This window comes from Hyperolius riggenbachi, chromosome 11, assembly GCF_040937935.1.
Source record: "Hyperolius riggenbachi isolate aHypRig1 chromosome 11, aHypRig1.pri, whole genome shotgun sequence".
NCBI lineage: Eukaryota > Metazoa > Chordata > Amphibia > Anura > Hyperoliidae > Hyperolius > Hyperolius riggenbachi.
This window is the reverse complement of record NC_090656.1, coordinates 202,188,101-202,213,905: the sequence shown is the minus strand read 5'-3', so window position 1 is coordinate 202,213,905 and position 25,805 is coordinate 202,188,101. Positions and strand designations below refer to the sequence as shown.

At 46.4% G+C, this 25,805-nt stretch overlaps 3 protein-coding genes across 3 annotated transcripts in view; 2 read left to right on the top strand and 1 right to left on the bottom strand.

Moving 5' to 3' along the window:
• The first annotated feature begins 6,947 nt into the window (after window positions 1–6,947).
• On the top strand, window positions 6,948–7,671 carry LOC137537944 (zinc finger protein 569-like). Its single transcript, XM_068259872.1, has 2 exons — window positions 6,948–7,205; window positions 7,288–7,671. Exons 1-2 carry the CDS (start codon window positions 6,948–6,950, stop codon window positions 7,669–7,671), a joined length of 642 nt encoding a protein of 213 aa, XP_068115973.1.
• A 15-nt stretch (window positions 7,672–7,686) lies between these two features.
• LOC137537943 (gastrula zinc finger protein XlCGF66.1-like) lies at window positions 7,687–8,571 on the top strand. Its single transcript, XM_068259871.1, has one exon. It carries the CDS (start codon window positions 7,687–7,689, stop codon window positions 8,569–8,571), a length of 885 nt encoding a protein of 294 aa, XP_068115972.1.
• Window positions 8,572–13,194: 4,623 nt separating this feature from the next.
• The window catches only part of RIC3 (RIC3 acetylcholine receptor chaperone), a 35,605-nt gene continuing 22,994 nt past the window's right edge, over window positions 13,195–25,805 (bottom strand). Inside the window, exons 5-6 of the mRNA XM_068260127.1 lie at window positions 24,610–24,755; window positions 13,195–18,604 (exon numbers count right to left, since the gene is read on the bottom strand). Of these exons, the coding sequence (XP_068116228.1) occupies window positions 18,132–18,604; window positions 24,610–24,755 (619 nt within the window). The 3' untranslated portion in view covers window positions 13,195–18,131. The remainder of the gene's footprint in view (window positions 18,605–24,609; window positions 24,756–25,805) is intronic.

Below are 25,805 nucleotides of genomic sequence, written 5' to 3'. Positions count from 1 at the left end.
GCCGGGGGGGGGGCCCACATCCAGATTCCGCATCGGGGCCCAGAGGTTTGTAGCTACGCCACTGATATAGCTATTGTTTGACGTAATAGCTGGTGGCAGAGTGGCAGCAGAAGGTAATTCTGTGTATCCTGGCAGTGGGAAACACAGACAGACAGCAGCAGCAGCAGGAGGAATGGAGGAGTAATGTGAGCAACTATTGTTTGACGTAATAGCTGGTGGCAGAGTGGTAGCAGAAGGAAATTCTGTGTACCCTGGCAGTGGGAAACACAGACAGACAGCAGCAGCAGCAGGAGGAATAAAGGTGTAGTGTGAGTGTGGCAGCAGGCCAGGCAGGCAGCGTGACATAATAGCCCTGGTACCTAGCGGTGATACCAGGGCTGTAAATAAACACAGCAGGAGGTCCCAGACAGCGGTCGTGCAGCCCACATCGTGTCCAATACACAACTGGGACAACACAGTTTTCAACCCGGGCACCTCAGAAAAATTAAACCTTTTTTTTTTTTTGGTTTATTTGTTTTGTTTTTTATAGAAAATTACACAGACAGATATAGCTATTGTTTGACGTAATAGCTGGTGGCAGAGTGGCAGCAGAAGGTAAATCTGTGTACCCTGGCAGTGGGAAACACAGACAGACAGCAGAAGGGCAGTACACAGCAGCCCACTGTAGGTGTAAAATGTGTGGCTGCAGGCGACGTAATAGTCAAAGTGAACCAGGCTGGCTTAGTGAGCAGGATCCAGGAGGTGGTAAAGGGTGGTAAGGCACATTAACGATGGTTCTTCAGTTCATGTCCCCCTCTCGCCGACAACAGGGGCCAGGAACTCACCTTTCACCCACGCCTGGTTCATCTTGAGAAACGTCAGTCTGTCCACAGACTTGTGAGACAGACGTGAGCGTTTCTCGGTGACCACGCCACCAGCTGCACTGAAGCAGCGCTCGGACAGCACGCTGGAAGGGGGACAGGACAGCACTTCCAGGGCGTACTGTGCCAGCTCGTTTCAGATCTCCAGGCGCTTGACCCAATACTCCATGGGATCAACAGGGGCATCGCTGTCAAGCCCGCTGTAGGACCCCATGTAGTCAGCCACCATTCGGGTCAGGCGCTGGCTGTGACCGGAGGAGGATGCTGCTGCATGCACCTCCTCTCTAGTCACTGCTGCCGGAGCCTCTACAGTCCTGTAGAGCTCGTTGCTGAGAGACAGCAGGTCTGTGGGGCGCTTGCTGCTGGATGCAGGCACCTGCTGCTGCCTCTGTGCTGGCTGGACAGTGAGGGTGGAAGGCTGGGGGAAGGCTTCCTCCAAGCGCTCAACAAGGGCCTGCTGCAAGCTCCTTATTTGTTGCGCTGGGTCTCCTCCTGCAGGCGGCAGAAACTGGCTCAACTTCCCCTTGAGGCGTGGGTCCAACATCATGCTGATCCAGATGTCCTCCCTCTGCTTCATCTGGATCACCCTGGGGTCCTTGCGCAGGCACGTCAGCACGTGCGCTGCCATTGGGAAGAGGCGGGCCACGTGTGCTGGCACATCGGCGGCAGTGCTGTCCTCATCCTCCTCCTCTCCCTCCTCAGCCTCATCCTCTCTCCACCCCCGCACCAACTCAGCTGCACTGTGCTGATCCTCCTCATTAGCAGCAAGGTCAGGGACCTCCACCAAGTCCTCCTCCCCCTCAGAGGTGGACTGTGCAGCTGCATGACGCTCCTGCTGGTCCAAGGCTGCCGCTCCCTGTTCCAGCAAAGCATCGAGGGCCCTGTTCAGCAGACAAACCAGGGGCACCCACTCGCAGACCATAGCATGGTCCCTGCTCACCATGTTAGTGGCCTGCAGAAAGGGAGCCAGCACTAAGCACACCTGCTGCATGTGCCTCCAGTCATCATCGGGGACGATGGACGGGATGTTGCTGGTCCTGTCCCTTCTCTGAGCGGCGGACACAGTGGCCAGGGCAAGGTACTGGTTGACAGCGTGCTTCTGTTCAACCAGACGCTCCAACATCGCCAGGGTGGAGTTCCAGCGAGTCGGAACGTCAAGGATCAGCCGATGGCGTGGCAGCTCCAGCTCCTTTTGCACGTCTTCCAGGCTCGCACAGGCTGCAGCCGAGCTCCGGAAGTGACGCACAACGTTCTTTGCCGTTTCCAGCAGTTCGCCCATCCCCTGGTAGGTGCGCAAGAACTTCTGCACCACCAGGTTCAGCACGTGGGCAAGACAGGGGATGTGGGTCAGGTTTCCCCTGTCTATTGCGGCAACCAGATTGGCCCCATTGTCGGCCACCACCTCTCCGACTCTGAGGCCTCTGGGGGTCAGCCAAATCCTCTCCTGCTCCTGGAGTTTGGCCAACACATGGGTTGCCGTCAGTTTGGTCTTCCCAAGGCTGACCAAGTGCAGCAGCGCTTGGCAGTGGCGGGCCTTCACGCTGCTGCTGAGGCGGGGGGTTTGGCCAGGTGTGCCGGAGGATGGCAGAGGATCGGAGGAACCTGCTGCAGTTCCCCTGACCCTGCGGGGTGGCACCACCCACTGTGTTGCTGCTGCTGCTGTGCCCGCTGCTGCTTTCCCATCCTCACCCCCTTCCACCAAGCTGACCCAGTGGACAGTGAAGGACAGGTAGCGGCCTGTCCCGAAGCGGCTGCTCCAGGAGTCCATGGTGACGTGGACCCTTTCACCAACCGCGTGCTCCAGCCCTCGCTCCACATTGGCCATCACAAAGCGGTGCAGTGCAGGAATGGCCTTGCGGGCGAAGAAGTGTCTGCTGGGGAGCTGCCAGTCTGGGGCTGCACAAGCAAGCAACGCACGCATGTCGCTCCCCTCCTGCACGAGCGTGTACGGCAGGAGTTGGGAGCACATGGCCCGTGCCAGCAAGGCGTTCAGCTGCCGCACGCGACGGCTGCTGGGAGGCAGAGCCCTAACCACCCCCTGGAAGGACTCGCTCAAAAGGCTCTGGCGTGGCCTTTTGCTGGCACGGGAATCAGCAGACACAGCAGAGGAGGCCACTGAGGACTGGCTGCCAGAACAGGCCTCAGTGTCGGCGGCAGGAGTTGCAGAGGGGGGAGGAGCAGTGCATTTCCGCACTCCTGCTGGTGCTGCTGGAGGAGCAGGAGGGCGGGTGGCTGCGGTTGCTGCTGCTGCTGAAGGCTGTGCAGTGATGGGTGTGGTGCCACTGCCAGCACCAGATGCCTTCAGCCTCTGGAACTCCTCATGCTGGTGGAAATGTTTCACAGCAAGGTGGTTGATGAGCGAGCTGGTGCTGAACTTTAAGGGGTCTGCACCTCTGCTCAACTTCCGCTGACAGTGGTTGCAAGTGGCGTACTTGCTGTACACTGTGGGCATGGTGAAAAACCGCCAGATTGGTGACAAAAACAACCCCCTACGGCCTGGAGCTGCTGCTGCCTGTCTCCCTGTGGTGGTTGGGGCGGGGGCTTGGGTGCAGCTGGTGGTGGTACTGGCAGATGCTGCTGCTGCTGCTGCTGAGCCTGAGACACCAGCAGGCTGTGGGACCTGCCTACTGCTGCCAATGCTTGCAATGATGCGCCTCCTTGCAAGGCCCACAAGCGCATCCTCCTCCTCCTCAGAGCTGCTGATGACGACATCCCCTGGAGCTGGTGGCACCCAGTCTTTGTCTGTCACCGTGTCATCATCATCCTCCCCCTCCTGAAACATGTCCTGCTGGGATGATGACCCCCCAAACTCCTCTCCTGATGCATGGATGGGCTGCTTGACTGTCGCCACAGTCTTGCTGTCCAATCCCTCCTCCCCCAAAGTGCCCATCAGCATCTCCTCCTCAAGATCGCCAACAACAGCAGACAATTTACTCATGATGCCTGGGGTCAAAAGACTGCTGAATGACAGGTCGGCGAGTGACGGTGAACTGGCCTCCTCCCCAGGCCCTGCTGGGCGGCTGCTGCGAACAGGGGTGGTGGTGGTGGTGAGGGTGGAGGCCTCGGATGCAGAGCTGATGGCGGGCTGCTCATCCTCCGTCATCAGTTGCACCACAGTGTCTGCATCCTTTTCCTCAATGGGACGTTTCCGACCCGGCTGGAGGAAAATCGGAGCAGGTGCTACACGCTGCTGCTGCTGTGTTTCTGCAGCGTGAGTTGCAGATGCTCCTGCTGGGCGGCGCCCAAGGCGTCCATGGCCAGTGGCTATAGGAGGAATGTTAGCCACTGACGCTGCTGCTGCTGCAGAACTGTGCATGGTGGCGCAGCCGCGGCTTGCCACAATGCTGCTCCCTCTCCTCCTGATTCCCTTGCTGCCCTTCCCCTTGCCCAAACCGCGCTGGCTGCCACTTCCAGACATCTTAGATGTTTTGGGCGTAAACACAAACGTTTTTTAAAAGGGCGGGTGAAAAGTGGGGTACTTTAATGGAGTGGGTTGGTGGGTGAGGTGACACTAATCACTAAGTGATTAGATCGCTAACTGATTAGTACAGTACAAATACAAAATACAATAATCGGTAATCAGTAAGTGTGAACAGTGAACAGTGAGTGTGTCCCCTAGTACACTAACTAGAAATTACAATAATCAGTAGTAATCACAAGGAAATAGAGTGTGTGTACACTACAGACAGTGAGTGCACGCACGCGCACACACGCGCAGGAGCTAGCCTATGAACAGTGACTGAGTGAGTGTCCCTAGTACAGTAAGTAAGTAGTAACAGTCAGGAAGTACAACTAGAAATTACAATAATCAGTTGTAATCACAAGGAAATAGAGTGTGTGTACACTACAGACAGTGAGTGCACGCACGTGCACACACGCGCAGGAGCTAGCCTATGAACAGTGACTGAGTGAGTGTCCCTAGTACAGTAAGTAAGTAGTAACAGTCAGGAAGTACAACTAGAAATTACAATAATCAGATTCAGTAATCAGTAGTAATCACAAGGAAATAGAGTGTGTGTACACTACAGACAGTGCACGCGCACACACGCGCAGGAGCTAGCCTATGAACAGTGACTGAGTGAGTGTCCCTAGTACAGTAAGTAAGTAGTAACAGTCAGGAAGTACAACTAGAAATTGCAACTTAATCAGATTCAGTAATCAGTAGTAATCACAAGGAAATAGAGTGTGTGTACACTACAGACAGTGCACGCGCACACACACGCAGGAGCTAGCCTATGAACAGTGACTGAGTGAGTGTCCCTAGTACAGTAAGTAAGTAGTAACAGTCAGGAAGTACAACTAGAAATTACAATAATCAGTAGTAATCACAAGGAAATAGAGTGTGTGTACACTACAGACAGTGAGTGCACGCACACGCACACACACGCAGGAGCTAGCCTATGAACAGTGACTGAGTGAGTGTCCCTAGTACAGTAAGTAAGTAGAAACAGTCAGGAAGTACAACTAGAAATTACAATAATTAATCAGTAATCAGAAGGAAATAGAGTGTGTGTACACTACAGACAGTGCACGCACACACACACGGTCACACGCAGGAGCTATGAACAAACAGTGACAGTGAGTGTCCTAGTTAGTCCTAGTACAGTTATATAACTACAATACAAAATACAATCACTCAGTAGCTAGTAAAGGACAGCAGAAATACTGGTATAGATGAGAAGAAATAAACTAACAGAGGACAGGAGAGAACAGCTGAGCTGCCCACACAGGCAGGCCCTGAGGCCTAAAGTTGTGTAAGCTTGCCTGCAGCAGCTGGCTCTCTAGTAACACACAAGCTACTAACTAAAATACAATGTCTATCTAACTAACAACAATATAGGTGTATATAGGAGGTGTGTGTGAGCAAAAACGCTAGGTGAATGACCACAATAAAGCTCTTGCTAAGCCAAAGCACAAAGGAGCAGATCTCTCTCTGTACAAAGTCAGGCAAGGACGGAAAAACCGAACATGGCGGCCGCTCTTTATAGGGTAGGGGCTAGCCAGGGTCCCCCTCAGTGATTGGCTGCCGTCAGAGGGCCTGGGAGCCCTCTGATTGGCTCTGAGGCCATCAATCTGGGCTATGACGCTATTCGAGCTCGGTATTCGAGCTCGAATAGCGCTGTTAGCTCGAATAGCGCGAATAGTGAATGTGCTATTCGAGTTCACTCAAATAGCCCATTCGAATATCTCCAGCTATTCGGAGCTCGAATACCGAGCTCGAATAGCTGAAAAAGAGCTTGAATATTCGAGCTACTCGAATATTCGAGCTCTGTTGAGCACCACTGCTTTATACTTGGTTTTTCCCCATTCCACTGTTCATATGGCGTTCTTGTAGAGTACATTCTGTTTTATAGATAATTTGCTGTCATTGCTGCTTCACCTTCATTTTCAGAAAGTCCAGAGTCTGTCAGCATACATCTGATCATTTCTGTCAGTGTTCTGTTTTTCCTTTTGGCTACCCCATTCTGTTCTGGTGTGTATGGGACTGTTGTCTGATGTTCTATACAGAGCTGTTTCAGATAACTCTGTACTCTGTGTCCAGTAAGTTCACCTCCATTGTCACTTCTGAAGTTCTGAGCACAAGAGGTTTTCTTTTGGAATATGTTACTTGCACTTGTTATGTGATCCAGTAGATTATCAACCACTTCTGATTTTGTTTTTCATTAAATATACAACCAAACGTTCGCGGTGAGCCCCATTGCCTTTAAAGTGAACCAAAACCTAGACAGTGGCATGGAAAATCAAGGGCCAAATGTTTATAAAAACATTTTTTAAAAGCATTTGAGCAAAATACATTTTTTGTTTCTGGAGATGTGAATAGCTAGCGGTTATTAGCAAAGCTAGAATTACCCAATTTGCATAGTATGTTAAGGAGAACTGTGGGAAAAAGAGGATAGCATTGTTTCAAAAAGACCTTGTAGTTTTTGAGAAAATTGATTTTCAATACTTCAAAGAATTTTTTTTAAAGTATGCAAAATGACATTCTACAGCAGAATTCAAAATGTCATTGCACTGAGGCTTACTATACTTAGTATTGCAAGTCCAGGGCTGGGAATGAAATTGGCATACAGTTCTGTATAGGCAGGGATGGACACGTGTGTCCCTCTCAGTCGTTCGTTGGATATTGAGAGGATATGTTTTGTACAGAAATCACATCTTGTCATGCATGAGAGATCTTATACTGGTGACCTGGTGAGAATCCCTATTTATGTTCTGAGTGTGGGAAAATGTTTTGCACAGAGCTCCCATCTTGTTCCGAATGTGGGAAAATATTTTGCACAGAAATCCCTTCTTGTTCCCAGTGTGGGAAAATGTTTTAAACAGATATCCCATCTTGTTCCGAGTGTGGGAAAATGTTTTGCACAGAAACCCCTTCTTGTTCTGAGTGTGGGAAAATGTTTTCACAGATGTCCCAACTTGTTTCAAGAGTGGGAAAATGTTTTGCACAGAGCTCCCATCTTGTTCCGAGTGTGGGAAAATATTTTGCACTGAAGTCACAATTTTTTCAGAGTGTGGGAAATATTTTGCACAGAAATCCCTTCTTGTTCCCAATGTGGGAAAATGTTTTGCACAGAAATCCCTTCTTGTCCCGAGTGTGGGAAAATGTTTTGCACAGAAATCCCATCTTGTTCCCAGTATGGGAAAATGTTTTGCACAGATGTCCCAACTTGTTCTGAGTGTGGTAAAATGTTTTGCACAGAAATCCCTTCTTGTTCTGAGTGTGGGAAAATATTTTGCACAGAAATCCCTTCTTGTTCTGAGTGTGGGAAAATATTTTGCACAGAAATCCCATCTTGTTCCCAGTGTGTGAAAATGTTTTGCACAGATGTCCCAACTTGTTCTGAGTGTGGTAAAATGTTTTGCACAGAAATCCCTTCTTGTTCTGAGTGTGGGAAAATATTTTGCACAGAAATCCCTTCTTGTTCCCAGTATGGGAAAATGTTTTGCACAGAAATCCCTTCTTGTTCCCAGTATGGGAAAATGTTTTGCACAGATATCCCATCTTGTTCCCAGTGTGGGAAAATATTTTGTACAGAAATCCCATCTTGTTCCGAGTGTGGGAAAATATTTTGCACAGAAATCCCATCTTGTTCCCTGTGTGGGGAAAATATTTTGCACAAATACCCCATCTTGTTCCCAGTGTGGGAAAATGTTTTGCACAGATATCCCATCTTGTTCCGAGTGTAGGAAAATGTTTTGTACTGAAATCCCTTCTTGTTCCGAGTGTGGGAAAATGTTTAGCACAGAAATCAGTTTTGCACAGAAATCACATCTTGTTCCCAGTGTGGGAAAATGTTTCGCACAGATATCCCATCTTGTTCCGAGTGTGGGAAAATATTTTGCACAGAAATCCCATCTTGTTCCCTGTGTGGGGAAAATATTTTGCACAAATATCCCATCTTGTTCCCAGTGTGGGAAAATCTTTTGCACAGTTATCCCATCTTGTTCCCAGTGTGGGAAAATATTTTGTACAGAAATCCCATCTTGTTCCGAGTGTGGGAAAATATTTTGCACAGAAATCCCATCTTGTTCCCTGTGTGGGGAAAATATTTTGCACAAATACCCCATCTTGTTCCCAGTGTGGGAAAATGTTTTGCACAGATATCCCATCTTGTTCCGAGTGTGTGAAAATGTTTTGCACAGAAATCCCTTCTTGTTCCCAGTATGGGAAAATGTTTTGCACAGATATCCCAACTTGTTCCCAGTGTAGGAAAATATTTTGTACTGAAATCCCTTCTTGTTCCGAGTGTGGGAAAATGTTTTGCACAGAAATCAGTTGTGTACAGAAATCACATCTTGTTCCCAGTGTGGGAAAATGTTTCGCACAGATATCCCATCTTGTTCCGAGTGTGGGAAAATGTTTTTTCCAGATTCCCATTGGTCTTTTAATATACCAATGGGCAGGATAGCTGTGGGGTGAGGGGAGAACACCTGGAGCCAGAGGCGGCAGTGTCAGGGACAGGCTCTCAGCTATACTAAGAACAGCTGAGAGCTGTGCAGGGGAACATCGTGTGCGTAGCCGGCGGAGAGCTTCAATCAAGGTATCTGAGGATATTGAGGTGGAACATTTTCGAGGGTATTGGCATGGAACATTTATTAAAGAGAAATATTTATAGTTAACTTAGAGTTAATTTAGACTTTTCTCATTGTTGAATTTTATTTAATTTTAACTCTTTGTGGAAATGGCAGCTAAGTCTCCCCCTCTCCCCAGAGCCCATGTTAAATCCATAGACAAGGAGCTCTTCCCCACCTCCAGTGCCCAGGAGGAGGTTTGGAGCCGTGGCGGAATCCTCCAGATTCTTGTTTGGTCTGTTAATAGACCAATGGGGAGGCCTGGATGGGATTTTAAAGATGCTTTTGCCCTAGCTATACTTAGTATAGCTGAGAGCTCCATCCCATCCAGACACTGCCACTGCCGGCTCCCGCTGTCCTCCCCACCTGTCCACATCTATCGAACCCACCCATGCCAGCACCTAGTGTGATGCTGTGTAGATCAATATTAGTACTTTGGCTCAAGTATGGGAAGTAAGAGATAGTCAGGATTGATTTTTACAGTAAAGAATAAGAATATAACTGATAGTCTTGCATATCATAACTGGGCTACAGTTATCATTGCCAGAGATAGAAGCCACTGGATTTTAGTAAGTGCCCAGTAGCACAATTGCCTTTTTTTGTATGGTTTACACTATGAAGGGCACCCTGTATTTGTTTTTTAATTAGTAATATAAATATATTACTATTTTTAGTTATTCATCAGAGCTCCATGTTGTCATGTTATTACCACCCTCAAAAGTGGAACTGAAGTCAGTGTATTTATTTCATTTCCTATGCGAGCACAAAAATTAGTAACAAAGAATATACATACAACACAAGGTGGCGCTGGTGGGTAGAGAATTAAGCTGCACTGTAAAATGTGATTTTTCTTTAAAGTAGACCTGAACTCATGCACAGGACACAATGAAAAGACAGATTCATCCACCCTGTTTGTTTTTAAAGTGAAGAGCCTGTCTAATTCCCCCTCAGCTGCAAGTAATCACAATTGTACTTAGATCTCTCAGCTGCACCAGCACAGGAATCTCGGCAGCAAACGCAGGATGTTAACCCTTTGTCTCCTTACATGAAAGCAGGAAGTAGACACACTGCAGATTTATTGCAGGAGTTCTGTGGGCTTTAACAAAGAAAGGTCTATCTTTTAAGGTTATTATGCTGTTGCTTATCTTTTAGAAGAGAGAGGAGGTTCTGAGTTCAGATCCTGTTTAAAACCCAACATAGTCAGGTGGGCGGAAGGGCCGGCAGGCAGGCGTGCGCGGTACGGGCAGGCGCGTCGTGCACACGCGAGGCGGGCGTGGCGGAAATGTGCATGTGCGGTGGGCGCATGCGCAGTGACAGACCTAGCCCGTTTTTAAACAGGCTTAGGTCCACTACTAAATAAATAAAATGCATGCAGTGGTCTGATGCCATGGCATTCCCCACCCTAGTGGCGGATTGATGCAGAAAGCACCCGAATCCCTATGGCCCTATAGTTTTCTCATGAAGCAAGGTGAAACAATTGCATCAGGAGCAGAGATTACAGGGGCAGCATGTTTGTACTGTGTTTACACTTACAGCATGCAGCCAGAGTAAGAGGAGAAGCGAGAGAGTGAGGTGAAGAGGTCATCATTGGGGAAAAGCAGCTTGTTGTGCTGTGTGAGAAGGCTGGCAGTGAGTGAGGAGGTGGAAGGCAGGAGAGCAGCAGTGTTTCATTTGACTTGCACAGCAAAAGGGAGGAGGTGGCACTGCTGTCCTGACTGAGGAGGAATGGAGTGGCTGAGGGTGAGCAGTTAGTTTGTCACAGACTCACAGCCAGCCAGTGTGCTATTATGTTGAGCTGCAGCATGTTATCTGAGATCATTACTTGAAGCAGAGTAAATTGTTCTATGCTGTGTGATCATTCCATATCAAGAAGGGGGGGCGCATCCTTACACGTTTGCCTCAGGCAGTAAAAAGTCTAGAACCGGTCTTGCCTATAGCTTTGAATAAGCCATGCATGGCACAGCTTAGCGATTTGGGCTGTAGCTGCACAGCAGAATGGGAGCCGCGGTCAAATCGGAAACAGCCGAGTGGAAACCAGCCCTTACAGTGTGCGTTTTTCAAAACATACAACTTGCTGCATGATTTAGAAAAATGCTTATTAAACACACCTAATGTATGTCAATGGAGACAAAAAGGACTGCGTTTTTACATGCATGTTTTTTTTTTCTTTTGCAAATATGATACTGTATTTTTCTCCACGGATAAAGGGAAAATTTAGAAAAAATGTAAACCACAAATGCACCGAAAAATTAAAAACTGCACAATGCAGGAAATATATGGTTTCCTGCACTGCCTAGTGTGCTTCCAGCCTCAGTAATAGGAAGCAGTGGGGGGGGGGATGCGATTACACTACTCGCATCCATGGAGCACATCTTTCTGCACTAGTGGTGCTAGTGGCACCACCCTGAGACATGTGGTAATGATCATAGCCCTAAATTAGGAACACTGACTTCTTTTGGGGCAACACTGCCTAATCAAAGTCTGCTTCACGTCAATAGCAAAACAAATGTGAGCAGTAATTATGGATGTCATGTGTATACTGTCTGCATAGTGTGGACAAGAGGTTGGGTGGTGATGACCACCTTAGAAAAAACACAGAGACAACGGGAGCGCAGTATGTCACTAATTTTGTGGAGAGGAGAGGTGAAGAAAGGAAATATACTCACAAGGGTGGGTTGCATAAAGGGGCAACCAACCACATGAACCAGGTGGAGAACTTTAGCCCATCTTCACTTGGGTGCCTCCAGGTCTGGCTGGATCTAGGACCGTTGCACTTTTGAAACAAGAATTACGGCCTGCAAGTGGTTGACCCACAACAGGCCCAAAATTCCCCCCCCCCCCTTTCTAAGAGAAGGGGAGGTATGACTAGCACAGCAAAGGGGTAGAGGCGCCCAGGGTGGAAAAACTAGGTTTAAAAACAGCTCAGCTCGGAGGCGCTATGAGGCTTTTAAACTTCAGCACTTTTATTGGCCTGATGAAGTGGGTTGGCTCCCACGAAATGCGTTGCCAAGTAATTGTTTACTTTCACTGATCGGGTCGAATTGAGAGGTAAGCCACCTCTATATTATTGATTTTATATTGTTTGTATCCTAGTTTTATCAACCCTGGGCGCCTCTTTCCCTCTGTTGTTCTGCTTAGTGTGTTTATAGTTCATTAATCATTATAGCCATATGGTACATATCACACTCTGTTATTCTTATATCATGTATCAATTGGTCAGAATGCATTTCTGTTTTACTTATGTTAAGATACTGATAATTTAATGCTTTAATTCTGTAAATCATGCCCAAATAATAGAGCATGCTGGGAATTCCTAATTTCCCAACACTAGACAAGACAAGACACAGAACATTTATATTGCACTTTTTTCCTGGCCGACTCAAAGTGCTTTAGGGCTGCAGCCACTTAGGATGCACACAATGAGTGACCAGGATCATTTGGGAGCCTTGCCCAAAGATTCCTTGCTTTTTTACGTACTGGCTTGAGCCAGGATTTGAATCCTGGTCAAAGGCTCAAACCCTGCATCAAAAGCAACAGCCTTACCAGTACACTATCCAGCCGACCCCACTAGATTACAGGAAGCTGAGGCGTCCTCTATTCAGGATCGAGAAGGTGACAAAAGAGAAATCACTCACAGTGTATACGTAAAGTAGCCTCTAGGCGGGTGGACAGGTCTCACCTGGTATTCCTTCCTGGGCTGTTTGGAGGAAGAAACCGCCAGTTAGTGAGTGTGTCCCTCTTCAGATCCGGGGGCCATGCTCAAGCGATCACAGGAGATGGGCGGTGTAGGATGTATCTGCCGGCATTCTTCAGTTCAGAAAAGAGATTCCTGCCACTGCGCTTCCACTTGTATACCAAGGATCTAAATGTGTAAATACTAATGAGCCACTGAACAATGGGGGCTGGTATTAGTATAGAATGGGTTTATTGTTTATAGAGAAGTCACAAAGCATTTTGCTGCGGCATTCCCCAGCTTCATCAGGTTATTTAGGATCAGAAAATTACACCACATCAGTGAAACATGATGCCAGCAAAACAAAGGCTAATGTTAGCAGTGGCTACTAAACATAACATTGGTACCCAATTCCCAGGTCACCATGCAGACCCAATTACAAGAAGTCACAAAGACTTTTGCTTAAAGTGAACCAGAGACGAAGCACCCTGAGGTGATTTACCATATAGATCAGTGGGAACATTAGAGAAAACACCAACCATGCTTTCTGTTTCATTCTGCACTGCACAGCTTGTTTCTTATCAGCCCTGATAAAATCCCTAGCTCAGCATCAGTCTGGCTTTGCTATAATGACTCAGCTATAATGATTCCTGAGCAGAGCCAGCAGGGGGCAGGCTTGGACTTGAAAAGACATGAGAGAACACAGACTGAGCTATAAATATTCCTGAGCAAAGCCAGACTGAATGCTCAGTCAGGGATTTTATCAGGGCTGATAGAAGCAAGCCGTGCAGTGCAGAATGAAACAGAAAGCATGGTAGGTCTTTTCTCTAACGTTCCCACTGATATATATGGTAAAATACATGAGGGTGCTTCGTCTCTGGTTCCCTTTAAAGGGAACCCGAGGTGAGAGACACATGGAGGATGACATTTATTTTTAAACCATGCACATTCCCTGTCTGTCCTGCTGATCCACTTCCCTCCAATACTTTTAGCCATAGACCCTGAACAAGCATGCAGATCAGATGCTCTGACTGAGGTCTGACTAGATTAGCTTCATGCTTGTTTCAGGTGTGATCCAGACAATAATGCAGCCAAAGAGAGATTAGCAGGACTGCCAGGCACTGGTATTGTTTAAAATGACATAAATATGACAGCCTCCATACGTCTCTCACCCTGGGTTCCTTTTAAGAGGAATTGTTGCAAAAAAGGTGACAAATGTGAACTTTCTTTAAAGATTATTGGACATTGTCATAAGATATAATGAATAATCACACGCTCCACGCATATATATATAAACCTATGAGTGATTTAATAGCAGGCGTATCCAATGTATTATGAAACATTTCAAGGGATGAGTGTGGCATCTAAAGACTAAAAGCATTGCAGAGCAAAAATACAGCTAATGAGCGTTCAAACACCCAGGGCGTCAAGCCACAGAGCTGCCCTAGCAAAGACATCCACTGTCATTCACTATTACATTATTTGTTTAGAAGACTAATGGGCACCTAAGCCTTATATATTCTGCTATGAACAGTGCATGCTTGCAGAACATTACACAGATCTGTTTAACCCACCAGCCAACTTTCTTATTAACAGCAACTGCCTCACTGTTATTGTATTCAGATCACCATTCTTCTGCTAGGCAGAGTTGTTGTTTTAGGTAATGACTGGACTAGCTTTTATAGCAATCCCTTTGAAATGTTTGCCCGTTGTTCAGAGCATAGTTCAGCTATGAAATTAACACCTGTAAACTATAATTCCATAAGCAGCAGTGTTCTTGGCATGGTTCTTTAGTGCCCCTTCCAGTGAGTGGCACTGCAGGCATTTGTCTACCTTGCCTATGCCTAAAAATGGCTCTGCAAACACTTATGTGATAATATGGAGCATGTGCCTGCCAAAAATAGTGTAAATGATAAATAAATGATAAAATCCTAATGCTTTTTGGCTAATTTTGTAGACTCCACCCACTGCCCCACCTCTTTTCTACACATGAATGACATTATCATCCTGTGCTCTCAGGTCTAAGGTCCCCCCTCTGTTGCCTTTTAGTGTAGTAGAACATTATGCAAATTACAGTACAGTAGTTTTCCCATGGAGGGAAAAGTATGTCAATTATTACCATAGCTGCTGGTTAAAGGCCCATACACATGCCTGACTAAGGTGGCCGATAACAACTGCCTCAGCCAAGGGAATAATTAGCATATGAGTCAGCTTTTTAAACATCACCGACAACAATACAGAAGAGCCACTTACAATGCAAGTGTAATTTTAGCCCTTATTCAATTCAGATTTGTACTGTAGGTTATATTTTCACACCTTATTCATAAAATACCTTTTAAAGGATACCTTAGCTCTTAATGGATTTGGTAATTGGCACTGTGTGTGTGTGTGTGTGTGTGTGTGTGTGTGTGTGTGTGTGTGTGTGTGTGTGTGTGTGTGTGTACTGTGTGTGTGTGTGTGTGTGTGTGTGTGTGTGTGTGTGTGTGTACTGTGTGGTTGTGTGTGTGCGTGTGTGTGTGTGTGTGTGTGTGTGTGTGGTTGTGCGTGTGTGTGTGCGTGTGTGTGTGGTTGTGTGTGTGTGTGTGTGTGTGTGTGTGTGTGTGTGTGTGTGTGTGTGGTTGTGCGTGTGTGTGTGTGTGCGTGCGTGCGTGCGTGCGTGTGTGTGTGTGTGTGTGTGTGTAGAGGTGCGCATAGGCTGCCACACCTCCCATGAACCTGGCATCTGTCTCCGTTCATCTAGGTTCCATAGCAGTGGTTGGTGGGGTCGGCGTAGGCGCAGTATGTTCTGGAGTATGTGAGCACTTCCGTGGGAAGACGTAGCCGATGCGTGTGCCCTCTGACCCGGACATACTATGTGTGCATCCGCAGTATGTGCGCTTGGGCACCTGGTGACTGTGCGACAGCTACATCTACCCATGGGAGGGCGTGCTTTCTCCCGCAGACAAACTGCGCCTTCTAATGACCTCGCTGACCACTGTTTTGCAACATAGCCGCTTACAGATGAACGGAGGCAGGAGCCGGGCCACGGGAGTTGCGGTAAGCCTATGTGCACCTCCCCCCGACACACACACACACACACACACATGGTTATTGCTATGGTATCCTTTAAGCAACCAGCAAGCAAACAATACTTAGAATAATTCCACAGTACTTTTGTAATTTTGTAATTTTTAATTGCAGAGTGCTGAAAAGTTGCTTTAAAGAGAATCTGTATTGTTAAAATCGCACAAAAGTAAACATACCAGTGCGTTAGGGGACATCTCCTATTCCCCTCTGTCACAATTTCGCCGCTCCCAGCCGCATTAAAAGTGGTTAAAAACAGTTTTTAAAAGTTTGTTTATAAACAAACAAAATGGCCACCAAAACAGGAAGTAGGTTGATGTACAGTATGTCCACACATAGAAAATACATCCATACACAAGCAGGCTGTATACAGCATTCCTTTTGAATCTCAAGAGATCATTTGTGTGTTTCTTTCCCCCCTGAGGGGGGAGTGCATAGCAGAACCACAACACTGAAGAACTTGGCAGCCTTCCAGACACAGGCTGACAAGTCTGACAGGGGAAAGATACATTGATTTATTACAGAGACTGTGATAGTAGAACGTGCTGCAGTAAGCCAGAACACATTAGAATAGCTTTTGGAACTTGTAGGATGATAAAAAACAGGATGCAATTTTTGTTACGGAGTCTCTTTAAACAGAAGATGAAAAATTAACTCCCAGTAGAAAAATTTGGAGAAAAAGTTAATTGAATAAGAGCCAGTGGCCCATATGCATTTCACCTTTTCTCCTTAGTTTTCTACTAGGTGATATTTTTTCATTTTCTTTTTAAAATAACTTTGCAGCCTTTCACAATTGAAAACATACCAAAAGAAGTAGAAAAAGTACTATTAAAATTATGTTGCATAAAGTCTTGCTTGCTGGGGGTTTAGAAGGCATTCTACTGACGAGGTGTGAAAATAGCAACTTGGAGAAAACTAAATTGAAATAATGAATTGCATATGGGCCAGTGTGTGTATGACAGATAATGACATTTCAGTAATTACATTGGATTGGCTGAATTGCAAATTAAATGCTGCAGAAAAAGCATGAGTGGGATTTTGGTGGGGCTCAATATCCCTGATGACAACCACAAAAAATGCTGTATAATTGGCACATAAATACAGAGGTATAAGAATTTAGGCATCTCCAGTAAAATAATTGTGTGCCGCCCATCTCCCAGTTTAATAATAAAACACAGATGCTCTGTGATAGTATCCATTATCCTATCAGGACAGTGCTTTAAGGCGCATACACACGCCGGACTTTTTCAAACTACGGGTCGGCAGACCCGCCCGTGAGGCGGCCGTTCTGATGACAGTTGCACATGAGTACAGGCTGTCCTCAGATCGGTGGATCAGTCAAAATCAGTCTGACGACAGCCTGTACTCACGTGCAACTGTCGTCAGAATGACCGCCTAGCGGGCAGGTCTGACAACCCGTAGTTTGAAAAAGTCTGGCATGTGTTAGCGCCTTTAAAGTAACATAGACTTGGGTGGATGTCACGAATGGTATCTACTGTCTCCCTGAAGAGTAGACTGCTTTGCTCACAATTATTAGTGTACTAGCTGGTTGCCCGCATTTGGCTGCGTACACAGCAGGTGTGCGCGTAGCATCTCGATGCATCATGTGAGGGCCAACCACCAGCATGCATGCGCCATTCAATCAGTGGCGTGGCCAATGACAGTAGGGTTGGGTAGATAGAAGTGGGCATATGCGGGGCGGACGGAGACAGTACCACACCCAATCAGAGCGGGGCATAGCAGGAGGGGCATGTGCGGGAGGGAAGCACATACAGACACACAGAAGCCGGCTTGGATATTATTTTTAAAGTAAGACCTTCAGTTACCGTTTCTTCATTTTTGAAAAGCATACTAATTTTACATTTAACGTACTGAGGATTAGTAATTATATACTGTACAATTATACACAACATGAGGTCCTGTTTCAATGGCTGCTTTTTGATAACCATTTTGAAAGAGCCAATTAAAAAAATAGTTTTATCATTACAGTGTTTGGTTGAACACATTTCATTGACTGCAAAATATTATTTTATTTTTACTATTTTTGTGGTAATTAGTATTTTCTGTGGTCATTATGGATGTGCTATAGAACCCTTTGAAACTCTACGTGTTGCTTTATCAGTGTTGTTCAGTGGTTAGAACTTACAGTATCTATTTCACCTCTACAGGAGGTCATTTTTATATTCTTTGAGCCGTTGTTTTCTTACACATGAATTGCAAATGTTTTAGTAGCAGTTGAAGGAATACACAAGAGAGGTAAGGGCCGATAATATAATTGTCTTTAACTGTTTCTCAGTCTCTCTTGGATAACGCACATGTAAGCATCGCCAGATTCGCCACATCTCCAGCACCAGTGCACAAGTTTCCCGCCAGATTTCACATCATGGAAGAATCAGCTTCCTGTCACATGGCACCTCCTTGATGGCAGTAAACTGCAGGAAATATTTACTCTTAGAGCACATTTAATACTCTGATCCCTTTTTTCCTCTTTTTCTCAAAGTGCCAGCATCGTCCTGAACATGAGCATTGGTTGCGCCTGGCGTTCCATCAACCCTGGTGCACTCTGCGGTGGAATTCTCCATGCACAGGTCTTCTTCACTGCCGCTGTCTGTGCCAAATCCAGCATTTTCTGCCAAAATTGCTGGATCCTCCTCGTCGTCGCTGTCACACCAGGCCTCAACGTCACCATCATCTTCTGGCTGGGCCATAGCATGGTAGGCAGGGTCACTAAGAAGACCTTGTTCAATATCACAGCTGTCTCTGATCTCCTCTGCGTTCTCTGTGTACAAATGTTCATCCTCTTCCCCGAAACCCATCTGCTCAGCGATCTCCTCTGCCGTGGGCTGTGTCAGGATGGAGCTGTCTATCAGGATGGTGTCACGTTTTCTTTTGCAGTCAGAGGGGTCAAAGATGGGATAGGTCTCCTCCGGATAACCTGGTTAATAAAGCAAACAAAAGAGAAGGTTAAGGAACTTTTTCTCATGAGTTTTCTCCTAGGTAATATTTTTACACTTTATCTATAAAATGCTTTTTAATCCATTAGCAAGAAAATACTCAGAATAAATTTGACAGCCCTTTTTCCCATACTTTTTGTTACTTTTTACATTGCAGCATGATGAAAAGCTTCATATAGTTTCAAATAGTTTTTAGTTTCAAATAGGTTTTATTAAAGTAAACCTACCTGAATCATTTTTACAATAAAAATCATATACTTACCTAAGGAGGGGGAAGGCTCTGGGTCCTATAGAGCCTTCCCGTTCCTCTCCTGTTACCCTCGTTCCAGCGCTGAGTACAGTCCTGTTGGCATTGCACAGTTTGGCACATAGTTTGGCACAGGCACACAGAATAGGTAAAAAAAAAATTAGGGGACATATAGGGACCTATTTTAGAAAAAGGGTGTTTACATATATATTTGGGTCACTAATTATTTTTAGGCAATTTTTTTTATTTGCGTATGCTACACCCTCCTTTGAGTTAGTTAGTAGGGATTAGATAAACAAAATCGAATGTACACCAACTTTAACCACTTCCCCACCACCGATTTTTCCCATTAAAAACCAGAGCAATTTTCACATCACACCACCCTCCTCCCAATCATTCACCAATAACTTTATCGCTACTTATCACACCAAAATGATCTATATATTTGGGGGTTTTGCCACAAATTAGGCTTTCTAGGGCCTGTACTTTTTAAGAACCATTTTATTTTATATACGTTTTACAGCAAATAAAAAGAAAAAAGTCATTATTTCTCAGTTTTCAGCCATTATAGTTTCAACATAAAAAGCGCTACTGCAGTTAAAACCCACTCATTGTTTTTGCCTATTTGTTCCAGTTATTATAACATTTCAATTAAGTTCTAAGTACAATGTATGGCGATAATATTTTATTTGGAAATAAAAGTGCATTTTTTCCATTTAATGTTTTTATTATTTAGTTATTTGCCAAAATAACAGTAATATACCTGTAATCATAGACTGTAAAGAGTCTATCTCATTACAATACCCTCATGACATACATATATAAAAAGTCCCTAAGGTACTATTTATGTAATTTTCTTTTTCTTATTATTTCACTTTTCTTTTTTATGTGACGTTGTGTGTATATGTTCTTTACTTTCACTTTCCGAATGAATACTGGCATCTTGCTGATGCCGGCTTCATTAATTACAGGTGCTGTGATAGCTTTTGGAACACATGTTCCCATTCACTGATCATGGACGGCAGGAAGGTGACGGTGATGAACAGGAGTGCACCTGTGATCACGATTGGAAAGATAAATAAACAAATTACGCATATCTACACCCCTGGTTGTTAAATGGTGTTTTCAGAGGCATGGATATGAATAGCAGCGGTTGGGAAATAGTTTAACTACCTGCCGACCGCTCCACGCCAATTGGCTGTCCCCCTGGTAGGCTCTGGGGTGATCTGCTGTCATAGGCTGAAGCTGACGGGGGAGGGAGGGGGTATGCAGCGGCGTAGCAATCGCTATAACAACCATAGCGTTGCTATAGGGCCCGCGGCAGCCCTACGTCACAAGGGGCCCGCCGCCCTCAGCTGAGAGAGGACTTTTTTTCTAATCATAATAATGCCGGCGCGCCGTCCCGCCCCCCCCTCACCTCGGGGGCCCCCCTCCTCCTATTATGAGTGGCGAGGGAGGGCGGCATATAGAGCAGGCTCCGGCGGGAGGTCCAGCAGGCTCAGATGCTAGAGGTCCAGCTGCCCCCGGGCTACGGTGTCTCCTCTGTATGCTGCTCGCTTTGCGAGCAGCATACAGAGGAGATAAAAACAGGGAACACCAAGAGCCCCAATAGTGTAATTCGTACTGGACAAGGTGGCAATAAGTTTGTATTGCTAGATACTCACAAGTCAGGGTCACCAGCAGGCAACCACTGTAAAGGCAGGTGGGGAGATTGTCCTGACCCCACTCAAGATTAAGAAGTCGCTCTCTGTAGACAGGAAGAAAGGGTAGCAACCCTCCACCAAGGGTGGACTCAAAATTGTACATAATGAACAGAGGCGCCAAAAGTATAAGATTAGATTAAATGAGCTTAAAACCAACTTAAATGGCAAAATTGAAGGAGGAAGTGGTGGTCTTACCTCCCTCAAGCAGACACGACAATGACTGCGATTCAGACAGTCAAACACATTTATTAGGAACTCCAAAAAGAAATGCAACGCGTTTCGCAGGTTCAACCCCGCTTCATCGGGCAATATAGGGAGGAGTATCAAACAATCTGCACAAGGATTCAAATTAAGCGCCTCTGGCGCCAGAAGCGCTTAATTTGAATCCTTGTGCAGATTGTTTGATACTCCTCCCTATATTGCCTGATGAAGCTGGGTTGAACCTGCGAAACGCGTGGCATTTCTTTTTGGAGTTCCTAATAAATGTGTTTGACTGTCTGAATCGCAATCATTGTCGTGTCTGCTTGAGGGAGGTAAGACCACCACTTCCTCCTTCAATTTTGCCATTTAAGTTGGTTTTTAAACTCATTTAATCTAATCTTATACTTTTGGCGCCTCTGTTCATTGTGTACAAACATACAGAGGAGACACCGTAGCCTGGGGGCAGCTGGACCTCTAGCATCTGATTACCCTGCCGGAGCCTGCTGTATATGCCGCTCTCCCGCACCGCTAATAATAGGAGGGGGCCCCCAAGGTGAGGCAGGGAGGATAGGAGTCGGGCCCCTACCCCACTAAACTACCCATCTGCCCACCCGCCCACCCTGCTACCTAACTGCCTACCCTCCCACCCGGCTGCCAAACTGGCTACCCGGCTACCTAACTGCCTACCCTCCCACCCGGCTACCTAACTGCCCACCCGGCTACCTAACTGCCTACCCGGCTACCTAACTGCCTACCCTCCCACCGGGCTACCTAACTGCCCACCCTCCCACCCGGCTACCTAACTGCCCACCTGGCTACCTATCTGCCTACCCTCCCACACGTCTACCTATCTGCCTACCCTGCCACCCAGCTACCTAACTGCCCACCCATCTACCTATCTGCCTACCCTCCCACCCGGCTACCTATCTGCCTACCCTCCCACCCGGCTACCTAACTGCCTACCCAGTGCAGTGCCTGCACCGCAAATAACTGCCAGCCTGCCCAACCACCCTCCCTCCAGCTAATTAATGTTAGCCCACTATAGACCTGGCTACATATACTGCATTTTGTGGGGAAATCTGGCGACAATCTGATTGCATCTTGTTGAGAAATCTGCCAACAATCTGGTTGCAATTTTTGGGGAAATCTGCCGACAATCTGGTTGCATTTTGTTGGGAAATCTGCCGACTGTCTGGTTGCAATTTGTGGGGAAATCTGCCAACAATCTGGTTGCATTCTGTGGGGAAATCTGCCGACAATCTGGTTGCATTTTGTGGGGAAATCTGCCGACAATCTGGTTGCATTTTGTGATGAAATCTGCCGACAATCTGGTTGCAATTCGTGGGGAAATCTGCCGCCAATCTGGTTGCATTTTTTTGGGAAATCTGCCGACAATCTGGTTGCAATTTGTGGAGAAATCTGCCACCAATCTGGTTGCATTTTATTGGGAAATCTGCCAACAATCTGGTTGCATTTTTTGTGGAAATCTGCCAACAATCTGGTTGCATATTGTGTGGAAATCTGCCGACAATCTGGTGGCATATTGTGTGGAAATCTGCTGACAATCTGGTTCCATATTGTGTGGAAATCTGCCGACAATGTGGTTGCATATTGTGTGAAAATCTGCCGACAATCTGGTGGCATATTGTGTGGAAATCTGCCAACAATCTGGTTCCATATTGTGTGGAAATCTGCCGACAATCTGGTTGCAATTCGTGGGGAAATCTGCTGCCAATCTGGTTGCATTTTTTTGGGAAATCTGCCGACAATCTGGTTGCAATTTGTGGAGAAATCTGCCACCAATCTGGTTGCATTTTATTGGGAAATCTGCCAACAATCTGGTTGCAATTTGTGGGGAAATCTGCCAACAATCTGGTTGCATATTGTGTGGAAATTTGCCGACAATCTGGGTGCATTTTGTGGGGAAATCTGCCGACAATCTGGTTGCATACTGTAGGGAAATCTACCGACAATCTGGTTGCATTTTGTGGGGAAATCTGCCAACAATCTGGTTGCATTCTGTGGGGAAATCTGCCGACAATCTGGTTGCATTTTGTGGGGAAATCTGCCGACAATCTGGTTGCATTTTGTGATGAAATCTGCCGACAATCTGGTTGCAATTCGTGGGGAAATCTGCCGCCAATCTGGTTGCATTTTTTTGGGGAATCTGCCGACAATCTGGTTGCAATTTGTGGAGAAATCTGCCACCAATCTGGTTGCATTTTATTGGGAAATCTGCCAACAATCTGGTTGCATTTTTTGTGGAAATCTGCCAACAATCTGGTTGCATATTGTGTGGAAATCTGCCGACAATCTGGTGGCATATTGTGTGGAAATCTGCTGACAATCTGGTTCCATATTGTGTGGAAATCTGCCGACAATGTGGTTGCATATTGCGTGGAAATCTGCCGACAATCTGGTGGCATATTGTGTGGAAATCTGCCAACAATCTGGTTCCATATTGTGTGGAAATCTGCCGACAATCTGGTTGCAATTCGTGGGGAAATCTGCTGCCAATGTGGTTGCATTTTTTTGGGAAATCTGCCGACAATCTGGTTGCAATTTGTGGAGAAATCTGCCACCAATCTGGTTGCATTTTATTGGGAAATCTGCCAACAATCTGGTTGCAATTTGTGGGGAAATCTGCCAACAATCTGGTTGCATATTGTGTGGAAATTTGCCGACAATCTGGGTGCATTTTGTGGGGAAATCTGCCGACAATCTGGTTGCATACTGTAGGGAAATCTACCGACAATCTGGTTGCATTTTGTGGGGAAATCAGATTTCTCCACAAAATGTTTGGGTGGGAGGTCCGAAGTCCGTGGGGGGGCCCATAATTTTTTTTTGCTATGGGGCCCAGTCATTTCTAGCTACGCCCCTGGGGGTATGTAAAATAAATAAAATTAAAAAAAGGAAATTTTATTCAAAGAATAATCAAATAAATATTGACAAAAAATAAAATAAACATTGGTGGAGCGATCATACAAAAAATGTAATGAATCCTATCCACACCAGTAGGATTCATTACATTTTTTCATATTGACTGTTATGATCAGTAATGTTATATATGATGTATGTTAGTCATGTGACAGATGGTGAATCCTGAGTGACATGAGTTTGTGTGGGTAGAAAACATCCAGGTTCTGTTAGGCCGCATTCACAGTTGTGCGTTGCGGTGTAACTAACGGCCACTTTGTAACATGGCTTACTCCACTGCAATGTACCCCCTCTGCGATATTCACAGTGTGGTGGGAGCGTTGCGGTATAGCGGGTTGCAGTATGGTAACGCACTTCATGCCCTACCAGTAAATAGCGCACTAACAGTAAGAGTGAAGCATACTTTTCATTGAGTGTATGCTTCATTGTACCCTACGCAACAGAAGCATAACGTGCAACACTGCTGTCCTGATCCATTGCATTTCTGCTGTCACAGGGAACGCAACAAAATGGTCACTGTGAATGTATAGGGCTTCAATGGCCACAATAATATTATGTTTCATGGCATTAGGTTCTTAGGCCCCTTCCCCTCATTTGTGGTTTTCCAGACGTGATTTCGGTGAGGTGATGGGATGCGATCTGCAGGGACAACAGGGACATTAGAAGAGCATATACTGCACTGACTCGTGTCCCCATCCATACACTGCGATTCGAGGTGAAATTGCAACGCATGGTTGACGATAAAAATATGAAAACGCATTGCATTACAATGAATGGAAACCACAAATGCATTGGGAAGAATCTGACAGAAACTTGTGTTTCCCAATCCGCGCAGGTGGGGAAGGGTCCTTAGTCCAGTTTGCACAATTTTCCAATAGGCTGAACAAACAGCAGGTACCTTCCCAGCCCTCCATATAAGGCGCCTCCTCTGCCTCCTGCTCCGGGGAGACTCCATCCAGGACCTTCCCCTCCTTCATGGCTCTGGTGATCTCCTTCAGTCTCTGCAGCAGCTGCTGCTCCTCATCCGCACTGACGTTATCCTGCCTGAAACACAGAGAACACACCCTGTTCAGTTTCTGGATATTGTATGCACGTTTTTACGAAAGGTGAGTTTAGAAGTACCCCCCCTCCCCGTGAGTAACATGGGTGCCCCCTGAACAGGGCCGCTGAACAGGGCCGGATTTGTACATTTTACATCCCGAGGCCCACTATCACCAGCTGCCCCCGACTGACAGCATCCTAAACTCCCCCCCCCCCCCTTCCAACACGGCAAATATTAGATTGTAGGATCCTCTGAGAACAGTTAGTGACATGATGGCAGGGATTAGATTGTAAGCTCCTTGGCGAGCGGCACATTTGGTGAGTGACAGGCAGCTCAGAGATCATTGTAACTGCCCGTTCACTTTACCTTCATCCCCAGAGTGCCAGATCCGGCTGTTTGTAGCTCCCACCATTATGTGCAAACTCTGTGTAGCAGAACGAATGTTTGTCAGGCTAACTGTTACTGCCACCCTGCTGCCCACACCCGCCCCTTGCATTCTTGGTGCCCTAGGCCATGGCCTTGTGGCCTTACCTGAAATCCGGCCCTGCTGTGCTCCTTGATTGTGTATAAAAACTATTCAAACTATATTCTATGTTCCCTTTAATGAACTAAAATGACTTCTTTAGTCACTCCATTAGAAGTTACTGGGGTATCCGTACCCCTACTTTTCTAATCATCTGTGTAGCTCAACACTGAAGCAACACTACAACAGTGCCGCTGGTCGCACAGAGCTAGCCAGGAATGTGAAGGTGGAAGAATAAGTCCCGGAACGCGACGTCGAGGGCAGAACACGGAGGACGAGTTAGGCCCCCCCCACACCCCTGATCTGACCCCCATACCTTCCCCCACCTTTGTCCACTTTAGTTTAGATTCAAATTCAGGATTCGAAGAAACACCCCTAGACCAGGAGTGTCAAACTTCATCACATAAGGACATACCTCCCAACTTTTTGAGATGAGAAAGAGGGACACTACTCTGGTAGCATAGCGAGCGATACGAACCCGCAGGGGCTCAGGGCAGGACAAGTGAAGCTCTCGTCATTGCCAAATAGC